The sequence below is a fragment of the Perca flavescens genome, chromosome 14 (assembly GCF_004354835.1).
Source record: "Perca flavescens isolate YP-PL-M2 chromosome 14, PFLA_1.0, whole genome shotgun sequence".
Lineage (NCBI taxonomy): Eukaryota > Metazoa > Chordata > Actinopteri > Perciformes > Percidae > Perca > Perca flavescens.
In genome coordinates, this window is record NC_041344.1 from 23,414,976 (window position 1) to 23,442,387 (window position 27,412).

Genomic DNA, 27,412 nt, shown 5'->3' on the forward strand with positions numbered 1-27,412 from the left:
TCTTACTATAATTAATCAAATTGTATACGTAGGAAGACAGACGGCACTGTTAAGTAAAGAGGATAAACAGACCCCATGCTCCAACGTCCTAAAGATCAGAATAAAGCGTGTTGGGGATTGTAGATCAAGAGAAAAACATTGGATAAGAGGATTATTTACAACTATATTTTCTAATTGTCATACATGTATTACAGTACAGTAGATATTGACATTCAGTATCAAAGTAATCCCATAAGGACATGATGAAAAAACATTTTGACGCATAAATTAAATAATGAATCTAAAAAAAGAAAGAATTCTAATCCATTTGCAAGCCCAGGGCGCCAATGTGCATGCCTTCAAATATGTCTCTGTGTACAAATCATAAGCCATTAGTGCATCTGTGGGACTGTAAAAAGCGACAGATTGGATCCCAATGGTGCAGTGCTTAGTAAACATAACTAAAGAGACACCCAGTCAGGGCACAGTGATCTGGGCCATTACCTCTAACCTCTGAGTGTTCTCTGGTCTCACTGGGATGGGGGTGAGGTAACACATGGCTAGACATGCTTACACAGACACATTGCTATCCAGGCTGCTTGTCTCAGGGGAGCTGGTTTATAGCGTTGACTAAATATTGCCTAGTAAATTGCTGCACCTGCTGTTTTTTAACATAACACAGACGATCAATGACAATTAATGATATGTAATAATGAAGAATAGAATGCCTTCCCTTATTCATTTGGTGTGGTGTCATTTTGACAATATAACTGAAAACACACAAGCAAGCCGGGAAGGTTGCTAGAATACATGGGTATGCTTTAGCCCATTTTCACTAACCTTGCTTTGTGCACTCTTATTTCCCTCCGCTATCCAGCTCTTAGCCTGAACAATTTGACAGAGGGAGTAACAAAGTGTGGAGTGCTGGGGTGAGCCAATCTGCAGCAAGGCACCAGGTGTTGGAGATAATGTTCAGCTGGAGCATTTCTTGGCGGGTGGCACAAAGTTCATAACTGCAGTTTTGATCGATGGCACGTTGCAGATTGAGTCCTCAACCAAGTGCTGCTTTTGATAAATCATGACTCGGACAAAGAGACTGGGCTGTGGTGGAGAGAATGGCAAACACAGCTACTGATCCTATGGTCGAGCACTGAATTATAGTGTTAAATGTATAAACCTGGCGATGCGGAAAAAAGGTGACAAATGGGAAAAAAAGACATCTCTTTCTGAAATAATTTTTGAAATTCATTTTGAAAGCTATTGAAAGCAAATTGAAATAAAAACCTGGTTTTACAGAGAAGCAATTCAGAAGTTCTTTCCAGAACATTATTTTTCAACTGAACACTAACACTGATTCTTTCCACAGACTAACCCAGTATTTAAGTACAAAATACATACTCATTATCTGTTCAACAGAAAACACAACACGCTGGTAATACGACAACACATCACTCACTAAACCTATACATTTGATGGAAAATCAGGAGACATCATGAATCCCTGCTTTCCTTAATGATGGAAACAGGTGCAATTATACAATGGTGTAAAGAGCTCTATTGTTTGTCCACTTTTTTTTTTTTTTTTTTATACAAAAGATTATAATTGATTCTGATTTATCATTAACACCTGTACAAGTACAGATTGTTTCACTCACCACTGAGTCGGACTTAATGTCCCTCCCACAACACTATCTGACTGACTATCTTTTACTGTGTACTTTGATTATGGCAAAAGAAAAACCCATGTGTGTCAAAAACACATCTTAATTAATTTCCTAAATTAAATTAAATAGTAAAAAAAAGAAAAGAAAAGAAAAACAGAATTATGGGTTTTGCACAATTCACCTTTTAAGAACCTGAGCAAGAACAGCTGCAGGTCTGAAAGTCATCTGCAGGCTGGAGAATAGGGAAAGGTAAAGTGGTAGACGAGTCGAGAGACTCTGTGGAGGTAGACAGAGAAGGAAAGAACGTGTAGGTCAGAGAGAAACAGACAGGGATCTAGATCCAGCAAGATAAGACGATGTGATAGATGCGGCTGGAATATATAACACAACGCGATCTGGGGGCTCTTTTTTGTTGTTGTCTTTGACGTGATGATCCTTGACGTGCATCAGGGCTTCATTACCATCCCTCACATCATCCGTGAGACATTTCCATCTCAACCAATGGTTATCTCCGCATGAGATTTCTCCATTGTAAAGTTTAGAGAAGTATAGTTGTGGGCTTTCAGATATGCACATCACCGCCATTGCAACAGACATGCAAAGTTAGGGGAATACATGAGTCAACAGTAACCGGTGTTTTTGAATGCACAAATCAAAAGCAAATCTTTTGACATGCACTTTACGAATACCTTGGGCTGCATCTTAAACTCTGGATTCTGGAAAACTTTAACGGAAGCAAAGTACGCTTTATCCTTAGTTTAATTTTGTTTTGGATTTGTATGTGGGTTTTATGAAAAGAGCCCCACTTACAGTAAATGACTATAGCATGTATAATTATATTGTAATGAAATGACATTCAGACCAAATTATCCACTCAGATACTTTACGACACCCACATAGCAGGGAGAGAGAGAGACTGACTGAGAAAGATAAAGAGAGAGACAGCAAAAGTGAGAGAAACGCGAGAGTCAGACCCTAGACGTGACCAGACTAGTGATGCTGTGGTGAATTACCGATAAAGCTCCAAAGCAAAACACTTCCTTTACTCCACCTGTCTGTGTTTTGAGAATAAGGCCAAAGCATAAGAAATGGAAAGAAAATGCATTCAACATTCACACAGAGAATATACGCCCACTCAACCATCACACAGTATTCATTTAAAAACACATCTATGCAAAGTTCCCCTGCATACGCTGCCAATACCCTGTATTCCCTTGCTGGAAATAACTGCCTTTGAGTCCAAACGTACAATAAATTATGTCTTCAAGTAGTGGACTTCGGGGATCACAGGTGGGTGACCACATATTCTTGTACTGCCTGGCAAACAATGGTCAGAGGATATGTTGAACAATCACTCACTTTCATACACACTTTCACTGCGACTGTTTTATTACAGGAAATACTTAAAAGGGGGATACATCTGGCAGCCAATAGCTTGACATGATGGACGCCGCTGTGAAGTCCCATTAGGAAAGAGTTACCCCGCATGGTAAAAAGCAGTTGGTATGCACACAAACCCATTTACATACAAGTGTAAATATACACACTTTAATGCTATGCATAGGTACTCAGCAATGCACAAAAGTCTGGCAATGGATCATCTCAGGTAAATTATTACTGAATCTGAGCTTCAGTAAACCCAGACTTAAATCTCATGAGCCCCAACATGAAAAAAAACAACTTCCAATCTCTTTGAAAATACAAAAACAAAAGTTAAGGCATTTATCCCCACAAAAGTGAAACGTACCCATATTGCTGTAACTCCCATCGGAAACTGGAGAAAACAGCCCCTAGACTTAAAAAGCTGTTCTGAAGACCATTCACTCACTCTCAGGTGAGTCAACCTAACAGCCAATCAATATATATCCAGTGTTCTGTACTCTCCTCCAACAACTCTTTATCTCTATCTGCCTCACTCACACACAGACGTGCTCCCTCCACGGGTTGGGACAAGCTGACACATATCAGCACTGCCGGGATAATCCATATGCTCGCTAAATGTCAGTGTCTCAAGTCCATAGGGTATAGGATTAAAAGAGAGAAGTCAAGGAATGGGAGGCTACCTCGAGGGATCGAAGCTCATATGGCTCTCAGATCTCCAAACCGAAAGCTTTGTCTCGTCAGCGAAGGGTTGCATGAAGAAGAAAAAGAAAAGATAACCCTCATGGGAACTACAGTTTGTAAAAGTTGCCAGAGCGGAAAACAAAGACATAAGTTTTGTTTGGAAACACTTTCTGTAAAATGGTGCAACCACTGAACTGTGATGCGTCAAATTTTTTTTGTAGAACCAAGGGAGTAATGGCAATATTCAGAGTGCTTTCAACTCCAAATGCTTGCACTTTATGCTCTCTATTTACAGTATCCAAGGTGCAAGACTTGATTTCAATATATCAAGGGAGCACTACTGGCAGATGAAAATGTATTATGGTCCTTTGCAAAACAATTGAGCGCCACAGAAAATTACAAGTCAAATAGCTGTGAGTTCCACTTAGTAGCAAGCGAAAGAATCAGCATCTGGCAATTGGCGAGTGTCAGGCGTTATTTACATTGCCTCAAAGTGGATGGTGATGGCGAAGAAAATCAATGTGGATGCAAACAGTGTAATGGCAGAGTAATGTGTTCCCCTGGGCAAGCAACACAGAAGAAGTCCTGTTGGGGTAATGCAAAGAGGAAGGGGAAATGCAGTTGCCGGTTTTACCAGCCCTTCCCACTGCCACGTTCAATCCATTCCACATGCACATCTCAGCTCCTGAAGTCAGTTTTCAAGGCTGTCTTCTCCTGCTGCCTCTTCAGAATGCTAACTCTGCAAGGCCGCCAATCAAAGCAGTGGATGGTACGGTAAACAAGAATGTAAGTGAACAAGATCAGATTCACATATGCAAAGGGGTGGTGTTCTTGATGGTGATTGATGTTGTTTATTCTGGCTCATTCTCTTCCTTTCAAAACCCACACACAGACACACAAACAAGAGAACACGGAGCATGCAAACTTGAGCTGCTTTCTTGGAGCGGTTGAGGATTGATCGGGGAAGCATGGTTTTGACCCTGATCCCTGGCCTCTTTTCTTCTACAGGACCACTCAACCTGTCCGTCAGGTATCAATCAATACTGCTCCTAAAACTCTGCAGTTTGAATTAAGTAGCCAGTGGGATGGTGGTATGCCAACACTATTCACACTTTATAGCTATGAAATCACTGTGCCTTCTAAATTCAGATAAGAGATATTACCCTTGAAAGATGATTGTAAACCCTAATTCATAGTTAATAGCAGAAATAAAAAATATAAACAAATATAAACCAGTGTGATTAAATCACAGACCAGTCTAATTATATGGTGTGAGAGAGAGCACAATCACCAAGTCCCACAGAGTGGCAAGCTCACTGAGCCATTTACTGAGAGGATGTGGGTTTTAGGTCTGCACCATCACAGCACTCCTCTTGACCTATCTAATTGGCCACCAGCTGGGAAGTTGTTTGCCCTCCATTCTTCTATCTAGTTTTTTCACTTCCACGCCCATCTTGTCTTCTAAAGGTCCTGCCCTCCTCTTCACTTCTCTCCAATGGTGTCTGCTGATTCTTACTGCTTGACCCTGTCACTCCCTTTGCCGGCCCTACTCCTTCCTGCTAACTCTAAAAAAAAAAACTCTAAAATTATTTTATAAATTAAAACTACTTAAGACACCTCAAAAAATAAAGTTATAGTGTTGAAAACATCACTTTCGATGTCAAAACTCAAACCCAAGCCAGCATGACCAGACAAAAAATTTAACAATAGAAGCATGCCAGCATGTCTGCACCGTGTCCTCTGTCCTCTGTCTTTTCCTTGCAATGTGCATGATCAACTGTGACATGCACTCTGCATCGCTTGCCAATAGCCCTTCTCCCTCTTTTCTAGTCACTTTCTTCCAACTGTTTTCCCTTGCTCTTTAAGAACACCATGGTGCTCCACCACAGACGCCGCCGCAACAATCGCCACAAAGATGACACACTCAGTAGAGATTTGGGCACCCCACACGAAAACAAGTCTGAGACAAGAAACTGATTACATTGTAAAATGTGCAAAGCATAGTCAGGCTGTAGTCTGTGGGAGTCTGGGAAGTGATCAACTCTCAGTTGGCCAAGAAGAGATTCAAAGAGACTTTAATATCAGGCTACAAGGCACAATTCTCAGTTTTAAGACCACACAGAGTCAATCAGATACTTCTTGTGAAGTGTTTTTGCTGTGTTTTGTTAACCACTGGGTGTGTAAGTTTCCAGGGGCCATCTCACTCTAAGATGACTTCTCATGTATTCTTTCTGAACCTTTTTCCTCTATCAACAGTCTATACCTCTGTCTTTCTCTGTGTCTGTGTGTTTCAAGTGTTTAATAGCTCAGCCAATGCTACCCCTTGTCCCGTCCTACCAACTGCCTGTGGCTGTAACTTCAAAGTCTCCTCGGTCTTCTCTTGTTTATCCGAACTGCCTGTCTCCTACATGCTCCTGAAAACTAAACCTGCATTTTTATATTTCATTGAAGACAAAGAAAATGCAGTGGATTTTATAATAGGTGCATCCATCAACCTGTACTCAACCCATGTACAGGATATGTTTTATGCTAACATTAGCCTTGTGAGAGAGGAAGGGACAAAGTGGCAGAGAGAGTGTGAAAAAGTACATCTATTTGCACGAGTTCTCAGAGTGCCAGCACAAACGAATGGAAGTCTGGCTGAAAGTGTTGATACTTATGTGCACATGTCCATTTGTGCCCATATGGGCTCGACTGTGTGTGTGAGTGTGAGTGTGGGTGAAACAACACTATACGGCTGGCGGTGGTAATCGAGCTCACTAATTACTTCCCGAGCTGAGAGAGTTGTCAAAGAGAGGAGGAGCTGCCACAGATGGTGAGAGACCCACACTGACACCAGGATATCCTACCTCTTCATCATTAGAGCTGAGCATGTGTGTTTCTGTGAGACTGACTAATTGAGAGAATGAGTGAGGGTGTGTGACAAAGATTGACTGTTGAAAGTACACTTTAAAACAACAGACCACATGATACACTACGGGTAAAAAGCTGTGAACTAGATATCAAATAAATACTTCTCTCTATTTATTGTTTTCATTTCAAAGATATTACCAGAAGCACTTGATATTTGATTACCATGACGTTTGAATCGATTCCTGCTCCTCTGCTATTCCCCGGAGACATCTCAGACAGCTACGTATCCAAATACAGTCACTTTAAGCTGGCTAAGTTCCACTGGACCTACCCAACACCCATCCACTTACAACCAGCTCATTCCTTCATCTCCAAAAGTGCCTGTGGGCAGGTGGTGCACCAGTGGATTCCCCTTCCCTTCCTGTCCCTAACTCAGCTCGCTCTCCAGACAAATTGCTGGAGCTTGACTACTCACCACTGTGAAGAGCCCTCAGTGCCGCTGACCTCCAGCAGGTCATAGTCGTCCTCCAGCTGAAAGTCAGAGAAAACCAAGGCAATGGTGTCTCCTGGCTCGGCCAGCACGGTCCAGGTGCAGTCAGCGTTGTTGTTGTACTCAGCTGGGTAATTGGGAGTGGTGATCACCCCACTCTGGCCCCGCAGTGTTCCGCCACACCCATCATCAGCTGCAGGGAGCACAGAGGAAAGAAAGTGATGAAAAGCTTAGTAAAAGAGGGAAATATTTATTTAAGATAATCACATACTTGTGGTGCAGATATAATTGAAGGTGCACAGACAAATGGAAATAGTAGGAGATGCAGGGTGGTCAAAGGTTAATAAGCCCAAACTGCAACTTAACTGCAGCTAAAGGTTGGGTTTGACCCATAAGCAGTCATATTAAAATTCTAACTGGCTATTGCAAGCTTCTTCAAGATCAGTACCATGGTGGCCCGACGATAAGAGAACGTTGATTTTATGAACACTCTTTTAAAGATGAGACATACTCACACACTGTACAAAAGACCCATAATACATAGTAATTGTATAGTATAGAAGTATAAAATGTCAAAATGAATAACCTTATTGGACAGATACCTATTACTCAATTACTATAAAGCTGCTATACTGCTTTGACAACATATCAAGATGGCAGATATGCTGATGACTGATAATACTGATGACGCAGACGTAATGCTTTAGCAAGATAAGTCTTCCAAACTATGTCACATAGGCCAAACCTAAATGGTAACTGTGGGTGAAAATTTGCCAGGAACCTTGTGTGCTTTTTAGTATTTTTTTGTTTCTAAAAATGTTAAGTTTTATTTATTCATTTTGTCTGGCCCCAAATTATCTTTTTGCCACAAGCGAAAGTGCATATTTTCAAATTCAGGCGCATGAAAATGTGCAACGAGTTACAGCACATTGTTCCTTTGTCTGCAAGTTTTGCCATAGGCCAGAGAGACACCAGTCATAGAATTTCAAAATGCCCTAGAGTGCTTTTACCAACAGCAAGAAGCATGGTAAAGTGTGTGATGCAACCTAATGCAACGTGGGGGGGAAGAGGAGTGATTAAATTCAGATTTGTGTTAATCAAAGTAACTCTTGCCATCCTCAAGACTGCTTTAAGGAGAACATTAAACAATAAAGCATGCATATAATGCGATGCAAGGATAATTCCCCTGTTCAGCTTCTGATATGTTCATCACAGCTTTGTACAATACAGCATCAATTTGTGGAAATAAAGACTTTAAAATATCATGTGTGTGTTCATACACCACTACAGTACAGAATGCACTGGTGAACAGAGGGGACAGATCACAAGACGTTTTGAATGACACTTCCACACGGTTTTCATTCCTGAAACTGTGTGTGTGTCTGTGGGTCCGCCTCTGTTCTAGCCAGGGTGGTGTGGGATTCATTAGTGGACGGCCAGCTAGCTGTGTGTGTGGCGTTCAAAGAGGGGAGGAGAAGCTCAGAGGCACCGGGCCCTTTCTATCATCCATCCCACCTGTCACCAGGGCAACCCCCCTAAGGGACGGCAAGCGAGTGTACGGACGAGCGGAAACTTGTGAGGTGTGAACTTGAATAGGAGGGAAACCACGACAGAAGGGAGAGAAGAAGGGGATGAAGAGGATGACAGGTGACAAGCGAGGATGGGCAAGAGGAAAGCGCAGAGGGAGGGTGGACAATGAGGAAAGACAGAGATGGCGAGAGGGGTGACAGGTGATTGTTGCAGTGGGAGTGACAGGAAGTAGAAGGTAGAGAGAAGAAAGGATGAGGAAATGCATTGATATTCCACACAAGACAGTTTCTTCACACATGAAGGGAAGACTGAATGCAAACTCTCCCGTTTACCTTGACTCTTTCTGTCGCTCTCTACATGTTGTGGCTGCCACATGCAAACGCTCTACGAGAATGGAAAACTAAATGGCTATACCATGGACCGTATGAAACCAAAAAACTGTTGAACACTTCAATATGTGAGGTGTTCAGCAACATATTAAATGTTCTCCTCAGTAAATTGTAGATGCCAGGATGTTTCCCATGGTTGAACAGTACATATTTTCAGGCTGTCACTTAAGATGTCATGATTTTCCATAAAGAGTTAAAGGAGCTGCTATGATTCCTCTGAGGGTCATGGTTACCAAGATATGGGGAAGCATGGGCAACGCATACAAGCTATAAAAACATTCATGGCATCAAAATGCATGTTTATATACACCAAACATGTACACAGCTAAAGCTTGAAAACTATATCTGGAATTTTAAATGGGACAACTAAATGTGACACAATACCACTAATAATCAGAGTGCTTTGTAATAGATAGAATAAAGCATGTGCATAAACCAAACAAATAGATTTGCGTGTGACGCTGTAGGTATAAGCGGTGACATTTAGAACTTGCCAGAAGTAAGCCTTTTTCTGGAAATATATGCTTAAGGGTTAGGAGAAAATGTGAGAAACTGAATAAAAGTGGGATATTAAATCATTTATAAGTATATTCATGACAATTGATGTAGTGTAGTAGATTATAGCTAAGAGAACAAATTGATGAGCATAAGACAGGGCATGTAAAACATTATCTGTGCCATCAGTGGCTCCCTATCATCTATGGCCTGACAGCACTGGCACGTTTGCCCTCTCCTGAGTCCAGAATGGTGGCCGTGCCAAAATATTCCTGCCCACTCCAAAAGTCAGTTCTGCCTTCACACATATGGACAAGCTCTATAATTGGAGTGACATTAACAATACACTTATGCATCATAAAAGGAGATTTCAAACTTTCTAAATTCTAAACTTGTTGGTGTGTAATTTCTGTTGAAGATGTGTCATATTCACATCCTTTAGTGCTTAGCAATTCTTTCTATTTGCAGGAAGGAGCCTGGGAATGGAGAAGGAGAATGAAAGAGCTTAGTTTAGATCTGAACAGCAAATTGTTAGTGAATTATGGAGATAAGACAGAGGGAAGGGAGACAAGTTCTTAGACAAGTTATATTAAATGTCAGAAATTGTGAAAAACAATGCACACATTCATTTCACATTTAAATGTGGAATACAGGCATGTGTATGTGTCTGCATGTGATTGGGTGGGTTGGGACTGTGCTGGCGCATGGTGCAGCCATGCATGCTCCTATGTGGGCTTCCTGACTCCCAGCCTGGTTGCAGATGGTAAAGTGTCTTAGCGCTCTGCTCAGCAGGCACACTGACACAAACCATTTGCCACATGGACACACGGCCACAGCACATGCACATACACGGACATGCAAACTGGCATGTACAGTGTATGACATTTGCATCTTGCATCTTCAATTATGTGAGAACTCACTTTTTATAAAAAGCTAAAATGCTGCAAAATGATGTTCAATAGCATCACATTTGCCTACAGTGAACCATTTTCAAGAACTGTGTCATGTTGGGTCAGACAACGCACACTGGCAGGTGTCCCTGCCGCAGGGGTGCTTGCTAACTGTGAGGGAAGGACAACTGGCACAAGCACCTGACTGGGAGCTAACACATGAGGTCCTGTCATGGTAAATAAGATATCAGAATAAGCACAGAAAACCTTGTCAGGTCATGTGGAGGCATGTGCAAATTAGGAATGTCCACAGTTAACCGTTAAGCGGTTAACTGTTACAGTTATGCATGTCAGTCTATAGGTTAAAATGAAAAAAACTGGTCCACCCTGAGGGCAGTGCAGGGTTACAATACTATGATTTTTTTTAAGTTTTTCAGGGAGTTAATGGATAATATATATTATGTTTCAGTTGTGCCAGTCCCATTTTCAGAAAATGGAAGGATTACCTTTGTGCATGTTCATGAGGACACTTGGTCCAGGCATTCCATTGTTAGTTGACATTACCCAGACTTGATCCATCTTTACAGTTGATGCTAAAATAACCTTGATTTGACCAAATGTGTTATCTTTGTTATTTATCTAATGTTATTATTAAATATTTACTCAATTTGATCCCTGTGGCATATCTCTGAGCTGAGTCCTCAGGGTCATACATATACAGTATCCTACAAAGCCTCTTAAATTAGATATGATTAAAACATTTATTTTGAGGACAAAAGAAGTGTGGTGACAGACAGTTTTCCACTGTCCCTCCTACATACCTCTGCAGTAGGGAAGGGGGAAATCCCAGGCAGCAGTACCCGCTGAAGTGGCAAGGCAGGACAGGGTGGTGTGACCCTCCAGCACATAGCCCGGGCTGCAGCTGTAGCGGATTTTGTCCCCAATGTTGAACGTGGACCCCTGCTGGTGGCCATTGAGTAGCTGTCCAGGATTACCACAAGTGTAGCTGGGCAGAGCTGGAGAGACAGGGGAGAGAATGGACAGTTAATGAGGCAGTATGTGGCACTGCGTTATGTTAGTACTAACAAGAGCCAGAAAATCAGGGGAAAATACAGGAAGAGTCTGTTGACAATCAATGAGACGCACGCATATATACACACACACACACACACACACACACACACACACACACACACACACACACACACACACACACACACACACACACACACAGCCATCTGTTCATGACAACATACGACATATCTAACCCAGCAATGGCTTACTTCAAAAAAACACTAATAAAAAATGTTCATGTCTGCACAGACCGTTCAGTGTAGTAGCAGAAGTGGTGATACAGTGCCACAAACCAGACGAGGTTATGGAAAACCACAGTCAGTTAAAGTACCACATGGTAAGTAACATAACACTGGGTTTTTTAAACACTGTATATCCAGTTAAGTAGATTGACATTTTCATTTTTTTTCTCCCATAAGTGCTTTAGATCAGTGGTTCCCAACCTTTTTTCCTTGGCGACCCCCTACTCATGTCTACAAAAAGCTGAGCCCCCCCCCCCGAGTTATCAGCACTGTTACGTTTCTCCGCCATGTTTCATTCATAAAATAGTGATGCCGAGGCGGCAGGAAAGACGAGGATACAACAAAATATATAGTTTTCATACAGACTTTTGTATACATTATATATTCTAGTGTATTATCATAATTTGTTTAACGTGCAAATATTTTTTTTTTTACCTCAACCTTAAACCAGATAAAGACTTGCACCCCCCCTGTGATCTTTGCCGCCCCCCCTGGGGGTGCCCGGACCCCAGGTTGGGAACCACTGCTTTAGATAACCATATTCACTCAGTCACTCATGGATGCCACAGAGACCATCACGGCTTGTCCAATCATGTACTTGCATGCAAATAAGTGAGCGCAGTATTGACAGAACCTTGTCTAATTGTGTGTTATTATGCAAATCGAGTTCAAAGGAAGTTCAGCCAATCTCTTGCTCTTGCTCGTCTTGCTTCAGTCTTGCAGTAAAAGATGTGTGATTGTAGCTTCCATGACGTACATTGGCTAAAAATACTACATAGGTCTGTAGTAGGTGGATGGTTTTGTTCTTACTGCATCTTATACAATAACTATTGAGAGTATGAATAAAACTGCCATGACCAAACATGCAACATGCAACACACAACACACACACACACACACACACACACAATTGGGAGTGTCTGACTGGGAGAGCTGGCCAGAGCATGTGCTGGACTTTGGATGAAACTCAGTCTCTCCACAGGGGCTGGGCTGAACTCCGGAGAGGACGGAATGGCTTATATAGGCTACAGCAACACAGCTTACTGGCACCTAAAAATCACACTCAATGCTTGCTTTTCTACCCCATGGGATGTCTCCAGCTCCAGAATGTATTACAAAAGATTATAATATTTCAAAGGCAATTTGTTTATTTTGGTAAATTCAGTTTGGAAAATCTAGTTAATTTGTTTTAAGATACATAAGACTACGTCTAATTAAAATGCTTGTAGTCTTCTTGACAATAGTCCTTTCTGTATCTATATTTTTGTGTCATACACAAAGTGCTTTAATGAAGAGTTCATTTTAAATTTAAAAAAACTTTTGTTAGTTTGTCAAATTTCCCCCTTTTCTAGCCCGGTAAGCTAAAACTACCTTACAGCAAGGTCTAACAAGGATAAATCAATCATTTTATGCATTCCACAGGGATTGAGTTTTGGAATTAACTGGCTGGTAAATAAATAGACTGCAAACAGTTTGTGTCCAGTCCACAAACATGACCTCCAAGTGCATGATTTAGGTTATTTGTGTGTGTGCATATGTGTGTGTGTGTGTGTGTGTGTGTGTGTGTGTGTGTGTGTGTTTTTCTCATCAGTCTCTCCATTTCAGGTTATTAGTTTGGGCAGTAAATTAAGTCTAAGGGCCCTATCTTGCACCCAGCGCAACTGACTTTGTACACCGACGCATGTATCATTCCTATTTTGCACCCGACGCACAGCGAACTTTTCCCTCCACAGACTCACGTCGGTAAATTAGGGAATGTATTTGCGCGCCCGGGGGTGGTTCAGCAAAAAGAGTAGCCGTGTTCTGGCGCAAAGGTTCCCTAGTGCTATTTTGCAGTTCCGCCACAGACCAGGAAAAACCTGGTCTAAAGTCAGTGGCACGTTATTTAGATGCTATTTTAAGGGCACATGCTTGGCCATAATGTATTCTAGAGTGTGCACACCGCGCATACACTTTGCTTCTCTCATCTCACGGACCCAGCAGTTCCCATTTTTGCAAACCATACATAAATACAAGGACAAATATGACCTTGTTTTACACAACATTTTCATGAATAATATAATAATGACATAAATGAGGAAATATTAGAGGACTTAAGGAGATGTGATGTTGAACTGCATGTGCCGATGCCACTTAACCCAAATGCCCTAGCAGCAGCACGGGAGAGGAGAGAGAGAGCTGCATTGTCTATAGTGAGGTAATCTCTCTAATGTTATACTACATTGCAAAAATATCACCATGCATTCATAACCTTATGATTCAGTGAGAGTGAGCCCAAACATTTCTTTATTTACATTTTGTCAAAAAGAAAAATCAATAACAAACGTCGGTCTCCTTGGCTGTGAACTGCTCCTGGCGTGCGCCCGTGGATGTATTAAGAGCGTGCGCCTAGCAAATCCGCCATTATAATAACAATCCGCCATGGAACAAGTGTGCCTGCTTTTAAAGGGAATGTGAGATAACGCTCTGATTGGTTTATTGCACGTTACACCCAAACCACACCTAGTAATGTAGCTACTTCAGACCAACCCATTTTAGGTTTGCGTCGAGCACAAGAGTCAGTGCGAATAGCAACAGCGCCCGAGATCCGCCCACAAAGCTACTTGCATTTCAGATCGTTAAAATAGGGCCCTAAAAGTGCTAATGGTGTGTGTGTGTGTGTGTGTGTGTGTGTGTGTGTGTGTACCCCTCACATCGTTAACTTAGCCGTAAAGCTATGAGACAGTATAAGCATTTAGTGACGCTGTCTCAATGCTTTGATATTAATTCTGTTTATGTTTGTGTTCATATTTGGCAGTAGTATGTTCATAGATGGAGTGTTGAGGGGTTTGCAGATGAAAGAGATGTCCAAAACAAAAGCAATGTACTGCTGTCTCACCAGTACACAATATCAGTCCCCATATTTTGATAAACAGCATTAGTGACTGGCAGAATACAAATTTATTTGAATGTCAGAAAATGTTTGTATCACCCAGTATTTGTATTTAGTTATTTAGAATGTAAATTAAAAATATGTAAGTTTGTGTTTGTATGAGTAGAGGGATTTTAGGGGTAATGAACTTACATTAATTCTCGCCATAAAAGACTTGCAGTTAATAATTTCTTCCCTTAATTACATTTTTAATTAAAAATGTGTCATAAATTTCCTAATTGCCGAAGCCAATTCAATGCTAGCTTGCATGGATTTCACACCTAAAAATAAGCATAAAGTAGCTTCAATCCAGAAATTCAGTATCAGCATTGTTGGCCAACAGCAAAACATAGCCAAATCCTTGTTGTCACGCACAAAATTTCCCTACTTTCCTAAATAGGTTCTTAAATGGTAAATCAGCAGTGACTCACTTAGGGCAGAAGACTGCAGCTGCATGTCGCACTTCTAGCTACATCCCAATCAGTGATTTTACAGCAGGTGTTTCCATCATTGGCTGAAGGTAGAACACCTGCTCAGACATCAAGGATTCTGCCCTAAAAATGCTGATTTATCTTTTAAAGTACCTGGTTAGTACTTATTCTCCCTCTGGCCTAATCCTATATTCTGATGACAGACTAACTTGTCACTTTCAGGCTCCACTGTGCCATAGCCTTTATTTTGACCAGCCAAGGCCACCTTATTACAGCTTCCCCTCCATCACTACTATATTAGCATATATATATATATATATATATATATATATATATATATATATATATATATATATATATATATATATATATATATATATATATATATATACAAGGACTCTTTTTGATTAGCATATTAGCCGCTGGGATTCAGGCTTCAGTGCTGCACCATGGCCACAGGGGCCCTGGTGGCGTGAAGGTAACTGCTCCCCCCACCCAGTTTGGTTGTGACCATGTATGACTGGGTCAACAAAGCTCATCTGTCACAAAAGTTTGAGTCTGAGCAACATTTTAGAGATTGAAAGGAAAGAGTGTCAGCGTGGATTGAAGGTTGGAGTTAAGTAAAGGAATAGCAGACGTTTTCACTTGTGCCAGTGCCGGGGCCCTGATATTGTACTTTGTACATGCTGGCTTACCGGCATGGATTACTGGCACGCCTAAATGGAACAGAGCCATGTTATTAGTTAAACCTGTGCTTTTCCTGCTATGACTAGTCAAAATGTCCGCTGTGACAACGACTTATTTTTGAGGCAGGGGAAAAAACTGAAGAAGACAGCAAACGTGTGAAAAAGAGCAGGTGTATGCGACGCTGAAAGAATGACGGGGAAAAGGTATGTAAGACATCCTGACAGAGAAAAAGGAGAGGAAGAGATGAACATGATGACTGTTGTCACTGCATTAGAACTGACTGAGAGCACAGCACTGTCAAGAGTGTAGATCTGTATGCCAATAGCATGCACATACTGTGTGTGTGTGTGTGTGTGTGTGTGTGTGTGTGTGTGTGTGTGTGTGCGCGTGCGTGTTCTTCTCATCACTCTCTCAATTTCAGGTTATTAGTTTGGGCAGAAAATTAAGTCTAAAAGTGTCAAACCCTAGAACAGGGCTATGCCTGGAGCACTGAAGTGGCAAATACTTTTTAATTTGCCTTAGAATCCATACTCTTTATTGCCACAATGTAAATTTATCAGTCACCAATAAACATCAAAAATAGAAAGTATTGACAGTATTTGATATAGTGCATCGAGATAGCAACACTCATTGTGCACAATCCCCCCTGAAAATGTATGTTTTTTTCCCCGCAAAATGACTTGATGGTGGTAGAATTTTGTAGAAGACAAAAATAACAATTCATGCAAAGGTAATGTCTCTCTTTACGTATAACGCTGGAGATGCACTGAGAGCTGAGGCAGCGGTGTATAAAAAAAAAAAAAACATCCTTTTTTGCACTGTGTGCTTTAATCTAATTTATCACAATCTATTCCATTTCTTCCTGCTGCAGGCTAAATCCTAAACAGAGAGTAAATATGAAAACACACACACACCAAGGAGGAGCTTGAGAGAAATAATTAGAAAACAATCTTAAATATTTGTGAGACGACTTAACATTACTCTCCATTAATTTCCTCCCCTGCACATACTTTCATAAATCAGAATTAGAATTATTTCACAAATTATTCTACAAGCTTTACAGCCTTTATTGGAAAACGTTCCGTTTTAGAACAGAGAGATGGGTTTCTTCCAGGGGGTCTGGCTTCTGTCATCACGTGGGCTATTATATCCCAACCCTCCCCACACCCAAAGCCACAACAGCAGCCCTTGGGTGTTTGTCATGGCAGGTCCATAAGTCACGAGGATGGGAGACGGTGACATGGCCCATCCCTGGAGGCCCGGATGCTTTAAGCACTTCCTCTGCTGAAACTGCAAAGGATGCTCCTCGTCCATCAATGCATCCCTCTCTACAGTAGAAGCCTATGAACACACTCAAGTGCGAACAAACCATGTGTGCACACGCATACTCGCTGAGAGCAAGGGGCCATGCCATCCATCACACTACCCGTCCCTTACATCACCTGATTACATTCCTTTATTCTTTCCCATCTCTCGTCATACCATCTTAGTCCTGGTGACTAGAACAAAGGACAGTGGAGAAGAAGAAGGTATGAAACACATCTCCTGTGGGATGATCTTTGACCCTAATAGGACTGATTCTCTCTCTTCCCGGGTGTCTTTAAGCCTGTTCCTCAATTTGTCATCCTCTCCTTCTCAGTAAAGGGGAATAATAATATACCCCTGCATACTGTAAAAAAAACAAAAAAAAAACATTTGTCACAAAATGGTTCTTTAAAAAGGCTTATGGTGCAAAATAAAGAGATTGTGAATTTCTGAGCACTGCTTATGAGAACATCTTTGCCATTTTTAATATATCTATATAGTTGCTGCAAATGGTAGACGATAACATAGAAGGATGTTCACTAGCCGATTTATTATTATTTATTGTGTCTCGTAAGTTATTAGACTCTAGTTGAAAGAGGAACCAAGTCCCTGAAGTAAATCAGAAGTAATATGCTGAGGTTAGGGAAAGGGCACAAAAGAGGAGAATTAAAGAAAAGGAGAGGTGTGTGAGATACAGAGAAAAACATGTATCTACACACATGGAGATGACAGTTCGAAAGACAAACCTGTCTCAATACAGTTGATCCAACATCACTATGTCTGCCATGTATTAAAAAAGCTGCAGAAGATGCACTAACTGAAATGGAGGTTCAGAATAAAATGCATGTAGAAACGACTTATTTTCTAATTTATGGAAACATTAGGTATTTTTTTCTTTTGTCCTATGTATTTTTCTTCAATGTTCCATCTTTGTTTAAATAAGGAAAAAAATTAAGGAGGGGGTAGCAATTAAGATTGACTCATATTCTGAAGTAAAAGAGAGACAGACAGACAGAGAAAGAAGCGAGACAGAGGAGAGAGAGAGTGAATGATAAAAGGAGAGAGAGAGAGAGAGAGAGAGAGACAGAGAGAGGAGAGACAGAGAGAGAGAGAGCGACAGATAAAAGGAAAGAGAGAGAGGGACGAAGATGGAGAAAAAGATACAGATACTGTAGACAGATGGTAAGGAATAAACAGTTGCAAGGATGTTGGGAGAAACAGCATTGTCATCAATAGGAAGGAGCTACATTCTGCAGCACCTGGCCCTAAATTAGTTTCCAGCATAAGGAAGCAGGAAACACAAAAGATGAGATGATCACACAGTAGTCAGGTTTCCATCCAAAAGTACCTCAAAAGAAGATGTGAATGAAATCTTGTTTCCATCCACTACCCTTATGAGATTATAAAGAGCTGGTCCATTGTGATAAGCATCAGGTGGCGCCAATTCTCCAGTCAGAAAACAATTATACCACTGCAGAAGTGCACAAAGAGATGACATAATTAAAAGAGCGCCAGTCGAACCCCAAACGGTGAAAAATATGTAGAAAACCCGATGGAGAGACATTTGGTTTGTTTCATCCCCTTTTCCCCACTCTCTCTCGGTTTATCAAACCACAAATGAGACGAGAATTAGCTAGCTAGTCCTCCCCGCCGCTACATCGTGACCACCAACAGATCTAGCGGGGAGTCAAGGGTTTGTGCTGGCTAAATTTAAGCTGCTACAGCAGCTACGGTTTGTCCCTGCTCCCCCCCTTCCCTTTCTCACATCTTCCTGCCATGCATTTGGAAGTGACATTGCGAGATCGATCCCATAACACAGGTGCATTAGCTCAATAAGCAGTTTCAGCTTTGTCAAGCAGCAATTCAATCAATGCCTCCTGTTCCCTACACATGGGCTGGACTGAAGCTGGCAATCACTTCTGGTTAGAGAGGCTGAGCAATGCAGAAATCTACTCCCCTTTAGACCCAAGAAATAGATAGCATCCGCTGGTTTAGTGTGTGCACGTGAGTGTGTAGATATATTATGTGCATTAAAAAAGGAGGGGAAAGTTATCAAAGAGCCATTCAATACATGTAACACTGTGAAGTTTTCTTAATCAAAGAAAAGTTATGTTTACATTCAGTGTTACTCACCCAAACACACTGTGTGCATCCTTGAGGTCTAACAAATGCATTTCCCTCCTCATAAAACAAGCTGATTTTTCTTAGAATTCTGAAACCTGCATTGCACACATCCACGTTTGCTGGCAAGCAGTCTTCTTCTTTCCTGCCTTTGTTGGCGCATTGCTGCGTATCTTGGCACATTACAGCCACCTGTAGATCAGTTGAATAGTGCGACACCAATGGCAGGACTGTGTATCCAATCACCCACATGAGTCCATGTGCTCACACATGAGACAAAAAAATGGGGACCCACACAGAAAGGAATGCTCCACTACTCAAGGTCAAAAACTTGTGTTACCTTTAAATGCTGAAAGAGCAAGGCTCGTGGTGTTACAAACTCAAGGTGCAATTCTCAGTGCTTTCTGTCATCACTCTCATGGGAAAGCTGATTGAAACAGTTAAGTTTTTTTTTTTTCAAAATAGAATGGGATTTCATCTTATCTACCTACAATATATACTTAGAACTACCAGGTATTGAACAGGTTGGTGTTTTAAAAATAGTACACGTTGTCACAGTGTGTCTGTCCCCATTTAATCTCTAAGTGACATAAAAGACCTCTATTTTCAGGAGGTCTGGCAGAAAACACTTCAGGTAACAACTCCTTTTAGATAGAGGAGGAAGGATAAGAGTGGTACTACACGGTTTGTGAGACTATAAAAACCAGAGCTCCAATACTTGAAATCCTGTCTAATGAATGCCAAGCATTAAATTTGCCTTATCATATTTTTATCACAAGTTAAAAGTTAATTACTGTGTTGTGTTCTCTGAAGAACTACTTTCCTGTAATAGTTATTTTCTGAACTCAGATTTTAAGGGGATGGAAACACAACTCTTTTGAAGTTAGATTGGTTTGAACCTCCTTACACACAGACAATCAGACACACACAAACAAATGCATTGAAATACAGACTGGTACGAACTTTACATATCCTAATCACTCACACTCACACACACACACACACACACACACACAGCAGGTGCAGTAAAAGGGCCAGTTGCTGTGTGGTAGGCGCAGAGGTGTAGAAGAAAAAGAGCTAATAAAGGATTGATGGCTACCGACAATGTCTGCAAAATGGAATAATGTGTCATTCAGTAGCCATTCACTATATATGAGACTAAATTAAAAGGGATTGGGGAGCATGAGAAGGAAAGCCAGGAGACAGATGAGAAACTCAGGGCTGGGGGAGCTGAGAAGAGAGATCAACACATCTGTGTAGAGCCTGGACTCTGTCTGGCTTGAAGCATTTAAATCCCCTTGGCTTTTCAGGCTTATCTCTCCACTGACATTACTCTTTCAAACAAAACTCACAGAAATCCTGTGGTCACACCTGCATGCTCAAATACACAGGTGCACCAGACACATTTATCCAAAATCAAGAAGATTACATGTGAATGCAAACTGCACGGGTTTGCTTGATAGCTGTCTATTTATTGCTGGGTCAGCTGATGGTTCAAGATACTTGCTGATGCACCGATGCAGTAGATTCTGCCTTACAATGTACATTGCAAACAGTCATATACAATACAATAACAAATAAATGAAATATAGTCTGTTAAACACCATATCCAAGACAAAACAATTTCAGTAAAACAGTGTTGCAAGGTAATAACATAATTTCATAGAACAAGGTCATTTAAATGTGCTACAGAATGTTGATGTATAGACTTCTCCAATCATAGCACAACAGTGATGTGTAGCTACATGCCAGTTACATTACACGGAGTTCTACGCAGTGAGTAGAGATGCACCGATTACAACTTTCTAGACCGATTCCGATTTCCAATTTTCTTTGAGTTAGGCCAGCTGATACCTATTTTAGCCGGCCAAAACCGGTCACCGGCCGGTCAATCGGTGCATCTCTAGCAGTGAGGTTTATATACTGTATTTCAGATTTGGGGAAAAAAGGGAATTGGTATTAATCTGTGCTTTGTATCATGTTCCTTGTATCATGGAAATTAAAAAATGAATCAAACCATCCATAGTTCATTTTCAAGACCGTGTTACCCATTTGTTTTTGGGGATGTGAACATATTTGTTTATTATTTGGAGGTTTTTGCACAATCGATGCTTAAGGAAAGGCCAGGGTCAACAACAACATTCACATTCATCCTAGGAAAATAAATATTTATACCAAAATGAATGGCAATCTGACCAGAAGTTGTCAGCATATCCTGTTATACAACAAAGCAAGACGTACAGACAGTAAGACCAACACCGCCAGCCATAGGTCCTGCTGTTAGAGCAACAGAAGTCTTCTAACCTGCTATCTTGTTTTCCTGCATTTTGTCTTGCTTTGCCCTACCCTCAGCCAATCATCTCTTCCCCACTCTGCAGGTTGCCTTGGAAACAGTAAAGGCCCACCAGAGAGGACTCGGTGGAAGGGGAAGTGTTGATGCGTAAACGTGCAGGTTTGTGGGGAATGTGAGAAAACAAGCGCACCTCTTTCTTAGAATGCGGTAAATCTAAAAATCATCCAACCCCTGCAGTCCTCTTGACCATTTATTATTTATTACTATGCATATATGCTATAGAGAAGCATCCCTCACCAATTCAGACTGACATCCCATTAACCATGTCTCCTTCAATTCACTTTAGTTTTCCATCAGTTTAGTTATCTGACTTGTGCAGATAATAGAGCAGCGGTGGCTTGATGAAGCAAAGGTGCATTGGAAAGATTAATCAATACTTTTATTTAACCTTGGCTTTCCCCCCAAATTTCTCACTCTCTTTCTCTCTCTTACCTGTCACCTGCTGTGGTGAGAGGGAAGGATATCCTAGGTTCACCACATTTCAGAATTTGTGAGTGAAAAATAAATATTTGATCCGGAACCAATGGCACTGACATCAAAAGCATATCCATCTGTAATGTACTGATATGTTTTCTGTTCTGTTGATATTGACATGACAATTTTCTGTTTATTGTGTGCACTGTAGGTTTTTTCAGATCTGATAATCAAATTTAAGCAAAAGACAATGTTAGGTTCATATTGTTGCTAATTTGACAGACAATAGGTAAGTAACAAAAGTTCACAAAAATGTCAAATCCAGAGTCAGACAAAAACTGGCAGTTGAAACATTTGACAGACAGGTTTGTGAAGTCAAAAATGCAGCTGAAAAGTCTCATCACAGAATGTTTGTTAATTATATTAAATTATTAATTATAGCACTGTGGCCTCCGATTTTGGAGAGGGAAATTAGGTAGTTATATACACAGGTTTACTCACAGTCATATAATACTATCAATCCAGGCTAAAGTCAATGATATTAATAATGCATGCATGTTGCGTCCTTTAAATGTCAGGTTGTGGTTGACTAGCGGGAACTGCTTTGTTTCTTTGATAAATTGATCATTGATTGTGATTGGTGGTTCCCTGTGCATGCAGAGCCTGTATGTCACGCAGTAACAATGAACTCTATGTATCCAAGAACTCTTAAATCATTGTGAATTAATTAATTAAGTAAAAATACATGCAACCGACGAAATTTCCTACGGCACCGGAGCAATCTCGGAAGTGGAACGTCAAGGATATAGACTAGTTGGGACAGACCCTGGTTTCTCAAGGCTACCTATATTAGCTCTAACCTGACTGGTAGCAGCTTTCTGGCCACTCTGCGGGGAAAATGGCCGGGAGACAACGTGAAAACGTTGCATTAATCAGGTGATTTATTTCGTCCTTGCAGCGAACATTAAACCCTCAGTAATGTAGGTTCACTACCCATGGAAAAGCATGTGCATCACTGTGTCCAGTACTTTTTTTTTTTTTTTTTTTTTTTTTTTTTACACGGGAGAGTGTCTCACTTCCCATAAAAAATCCCGTCAGACAAACGTTACGTCACACACATTACACAGCCACCTGTCTTAAAGGGGAAGGCTCGGCTGTTGAAAGGTGAAAGTTTCTATCAAGCAGCATAAAAGTTATAGCGTTAACAACGCACGTCATGTGACTATCACACGTGCACATCGCAATGTAGACAACAATGAAACAAAATAAACATTTTGCTTTATATATAAAATGTATACAAATAGATTCATTGATTGATTTGATTGATTTCACATGTAGTTTGTCCTGTGTTCTCCTTTGAAGGAAAATCCGAAATGGAGGACTTAGCCTAATATTTTTCATATTATATGGTGTATCACCCTGGCAGCCTCTGTCAATCAAACACAGACACCGACATGCCCCTCCAGTCGGCTGAGACTAGAAGGAGCATTTCTGATATTTCCCAAATGACTGGGATGACTAAAGCCGGGCTCAGACTACATGAATTTTAAAATCCTTACTGATCACATAAGGAGAATATTCAATTCACACATTCTTTTCTCTAATCTCAAACACACTAGCAACATTTTTAAAAATGATGGTGCATCACACACTACAGGATATTATTACAATTATCGTGCCAGAGGGAGCAATGCACCACATCATGTGATCTCCTGGGGAAGCAGATGTAAACAAAATAGAGACGGACGAGGGGCGACAACTTGCTGTAACGTTAATAATGCTTTGCAGGTACAAAAACGGAGAGGCAAAACAAGTGTGGATTAAAAAGTTGTTGGGGAGACGCGGTCAACACAGGCTGTTTGTTCTTTTTTTTTTTTTTTTTCAGTGAGAACTGGAGGCTAGTTTAACCATTTCTCCTTCTCCTTTTTACCGTTGCTCAGCAACACCGTCAGCTGCTGCAGGACTTATTGGCTATTGTGAAAGTCATACAGATTTTAACTTCTATATCAAAAAAATTTTGAAGTTATCGGGGCGGCCCGATGCTGCTGTGAACAGTTCGGGAGGTTTCAGATTGGATCTGGAAACCGCTTACATTACCAAATAATCTGGGCCGAAACATTGTTACCGACCCAGGTCCTGGACCAGATTTCTCAGCTGATTATCGTGAGGGCTGAAAACTCCTGTAGTTTCAGCCCGGCTTAAATGTGATTTCAACTGGACTTTAACTTGAACATAATATATTGTCCACTTGCTATTATTTGCTCTGCCTGGCTGACCGCCCTGTTCCAAATATCTGGTAAAGACTGGCCTCTTCCCTACATCTATAAACCGTTGATATGATACATTATAGGATCAATATAAATATGTATGAATCATACAGATCATGTAAAGAATACACTGGCTCACATTCTGACAAAGGCTTTATGGACAAAAGGTCAAAGGAAGTTTTTGATTCCTATGGAGGAGTAGCTTTTGTATGAGTGATGCCTCTTTACTCCATGCAGTTCTGTTTTTGGCTTAACTCTTACTCACCAGTTAAATCATTCTGTCATCCTTATATCTTATGCTCGCAATTTTTTTTTTTTTTTTTTTTTTTTTAGACCAAGTGCCTGATCTGCATGTGTGATAGTTGGTAATGCATTACAGTTCATTTTAAATAGCGTAGCTTTAGTTGCATTTGCTACCATGTGGGAAAATAACAAGTGACATGAACTAAATAAGCCATTAGTTCAAAAAAGACTTGTCTTTTGTGTTCCCTTCCAAAGAGGACCTTCATAATTAGTTTGAACTTCTGAGCACTCCAGACCTTTTTTCTTCTAAATAGGCCGTTAATCAGGAGCTATGAAAGACCCATAAGATATGTGTTGATATTACCATAGTTTCTGTTCTACCTGCAATGACTGGTTCTATTTAGATATTCTGTTCAATGTCTAAAGCAGCCTCTCTAATTAACCCTGCAATCATCATTGAGTGAACCACATTTAGATATTTTGTAGTATTATTATTAGCAGTGTTGCAGTGTAACTGAACGCATTCATTGAACGATATTCCTATTTTGGGCGAACGTGAACTGAACGTATTGTATTACTGCCTGATGAACCCTACTGCGAACTCGTTCATTCTGGTGTCTGTGAACGGCACGCTCTCTCAGTTTAACGTCATTCAATAGGGTGCCAGATTTCTATAGAGCCTTCCAGGCGAAAACCCGGCTAAAACACACCGTAAACAGGCCATACTATGTAGCGGAAAAAACATCCAATCTGGCAACACCAGCCACCAGCGTCACACCGCCACATGCGTCATCAAAACAAAAAGCAGCATGGAGGCGACGAAGCAGCAAGGAGGCTTCGTATGATCATTTAAACGAGTTTTATGGCAAGGTCGGTGAGGATGGGAAAAATCTTACATTTCTGTGCAAACTTTTCCCGCCACCTTTCAAAAAGAAAATCCACACTTCAGTCACATCCACAGCAAACCTGAAACAGCACATTGAATTGAAGCAACATATGGAAAAAAAGAGCTATGAACTAGTTCATTTTTGGAACTGTGAACTTAGTTCAAAATTTTGAAGTATGAACTATGAACTGAACCAGTTCATTTTAAAATTTGTGAACTAAACTTTGAACTAGTTCATGTAGAAAGTGAACTTTCCCAACACTGATTATTAGTTACATTTAGCCAATTATTGAACTGTAGTTGTGGGATGAATCACGCAATCATAAAATCCATTAAGTTGCTGTGTACATGGCTAGTGCACTGTTGCATATTTTTATTCACTTCTGACTCACTGTTGTCATCACAATATGATAATCCATCAGAACATTCCCCAAAAGATTTGAATATGTAACCTTATTTTATATTATACTTCACTTCAGGTATTTTCTATAAGATGCATACTATGTAATCATCTTATTTTAATACTCTGTAGTGATCCTTTTCTTCCTCTACTCCCTCCAGCCCCAAAAGAATCTGGGTGACGTGATGTGAAGGATAAGTTTCCTGTTACTACTGCTTCCTTGTTTCCTTCAAATCCCACCCTGTATTCCCCAAGCTTGTCTCTTCTTTTGATCCCAGACCTACTGCATACATAGTTCCCTGGCAATGTACTCATGTTGGCTTCACCCCTAATGTTTCATTTTAGCTTAAGGATCACAAAGAAAGATGGTTATTTTGTAACAGACTAGAATGAAAGATTGATCAAATACATTTTTCAAACCCAACAATATCCTAAAAATGAACGGTGCTGAAAATCCATACACATAGGCTACCATTCTGTAAAGAAAGCTCTGTACTCAGTACTGCAGCTAAATCAAGTGGCATTTGGAGGTGATCCAGGTAAAGCCCATAAATAAACCATGTGATCCCCTCATTGTCGCTCTAAACACATTCACGTTCAGGAACTACACAACCGCATACACAGAGTATAAAGGAAACAAACCAGAATCCCACTTTTACTTCACACAAAAGATGCCAATTTTACTTTCCATCCGCTCTTACAAAGATGGCTTGCCTAAAAAAAATATATATTGGCGCCTCCATTTGATAGAACACCTCAGCTTGTTCCCAGTCGTTGCCTCATTAAAATGAATAGCAACTATGAATTAGGGCCTCAAATAGAGCACGTCGCAATGCCAAATGATGGGTAAGAGACAAACACAAAACAAACAGGTGGGCCTTTACTTTATGCTTCAGTGAGGGCGCGTTTGCACCATGAGCTTGAGCAAGAGCTTGTCAGGCACACACAGAGGCAGGCAGTAAGACACACAGAGAGAGGAACAAACATCAACACAAAGGAGAACACAAATCAGCTAAAAGTCCTAATTCTGTGTGACTTGGGAAGATATTTGTCTACTTCCAAGCAGGGTTATTTCTCCATGGCCCCTCCTGGCTGCCTCCCTTCCCTCCAGTAAATCAACCTTAAATGGCCCGGGCTGGTTCTCCACTGTCGGTGTCAAAACAGTGGAAATCCAACTGAGTATTACAAACACTGATTCTCTATAAGTGAAGAAGAAGAACAAACAAAGCTGACCCATGTGATTGTGTTGAGGGAATGATATTATGCAGCGTTTGTGTGTGTATATTTGTGTGTGTATTAGTCTGTATGTTTTGCCTAAAGTCACAACTTCCCAGAACAAATGTACTAGACCTAAAATTTTACCTTTGACATTTAGGTCTAACGAGTGAATACTGAACAGTCGATAAGGTCTGAAAGGGATGAGTGGAGGGAATTGACAATGGCTGATCGATAGGTCCGGCCTGATGAATGGCTGTGCATTAGAGCAGCCTAATCAACAGAGAAATGATTAAACTCAGCAGCCAAGAGGGTGCCGCTTGGTTGATATCAATTAAAGCAATGAAAATGAATGCACTGGTTACTGTTCATAACAGTCGCTGGGTATTTCATCATGGATGGTAACATGCATGCAAGGCAATCTTAATGATGTATTAGATAAAACAACTGCCTAAAGATAATTGTGGGTTTATTAAAGTTGCCTATACTTGAGTCTTCAGTAAATACACT

General features: G+C 40.7%; 1 protein-coding gene and 1 long non-coding RNA gene across 2 annotated transcripts in view; both read right to left on the reverse strand.

Annotated features, from left to right (window-relative positions):
- csmd2 (CUB and Sushi multiple domains 2) overlaps nt 1–27,412 on the reverse strand; it is a 282,360-nt gene that overhangs the window by 189,730 nt on the left and 65,218 nt on the right. The window contains exons 4-5 of the mRNA XM_028597331.1: nt 11,175–11,369; nt 7,035–7,242 (exon numbers count right to left, since the gene is read on the reverse strand). Coding sequence (XP_028453132.1) covers nt 7,035–7,242; nt 11,175–11,369 — 403 coding nt within the window. The remainder of the gene's footprint in view (nt 1–7,034; nt 7,243–11,174; nt 11,370–27,412) is intronic.
- Nucleotides 16,340–19,249, reverse strand: LOC114568007 (uncharacterized). The gene is made up of 3 exons (XR_003694245.1): nt 19,137–19,249; nt 18,352–18,474; nt 16,340–17,367 (listed from the first exon to the last, which is right to left on the reverse strand). It is a non-coding gene; the product is annotated as an uncharacterized LOC114568007 (long non-coding RNA).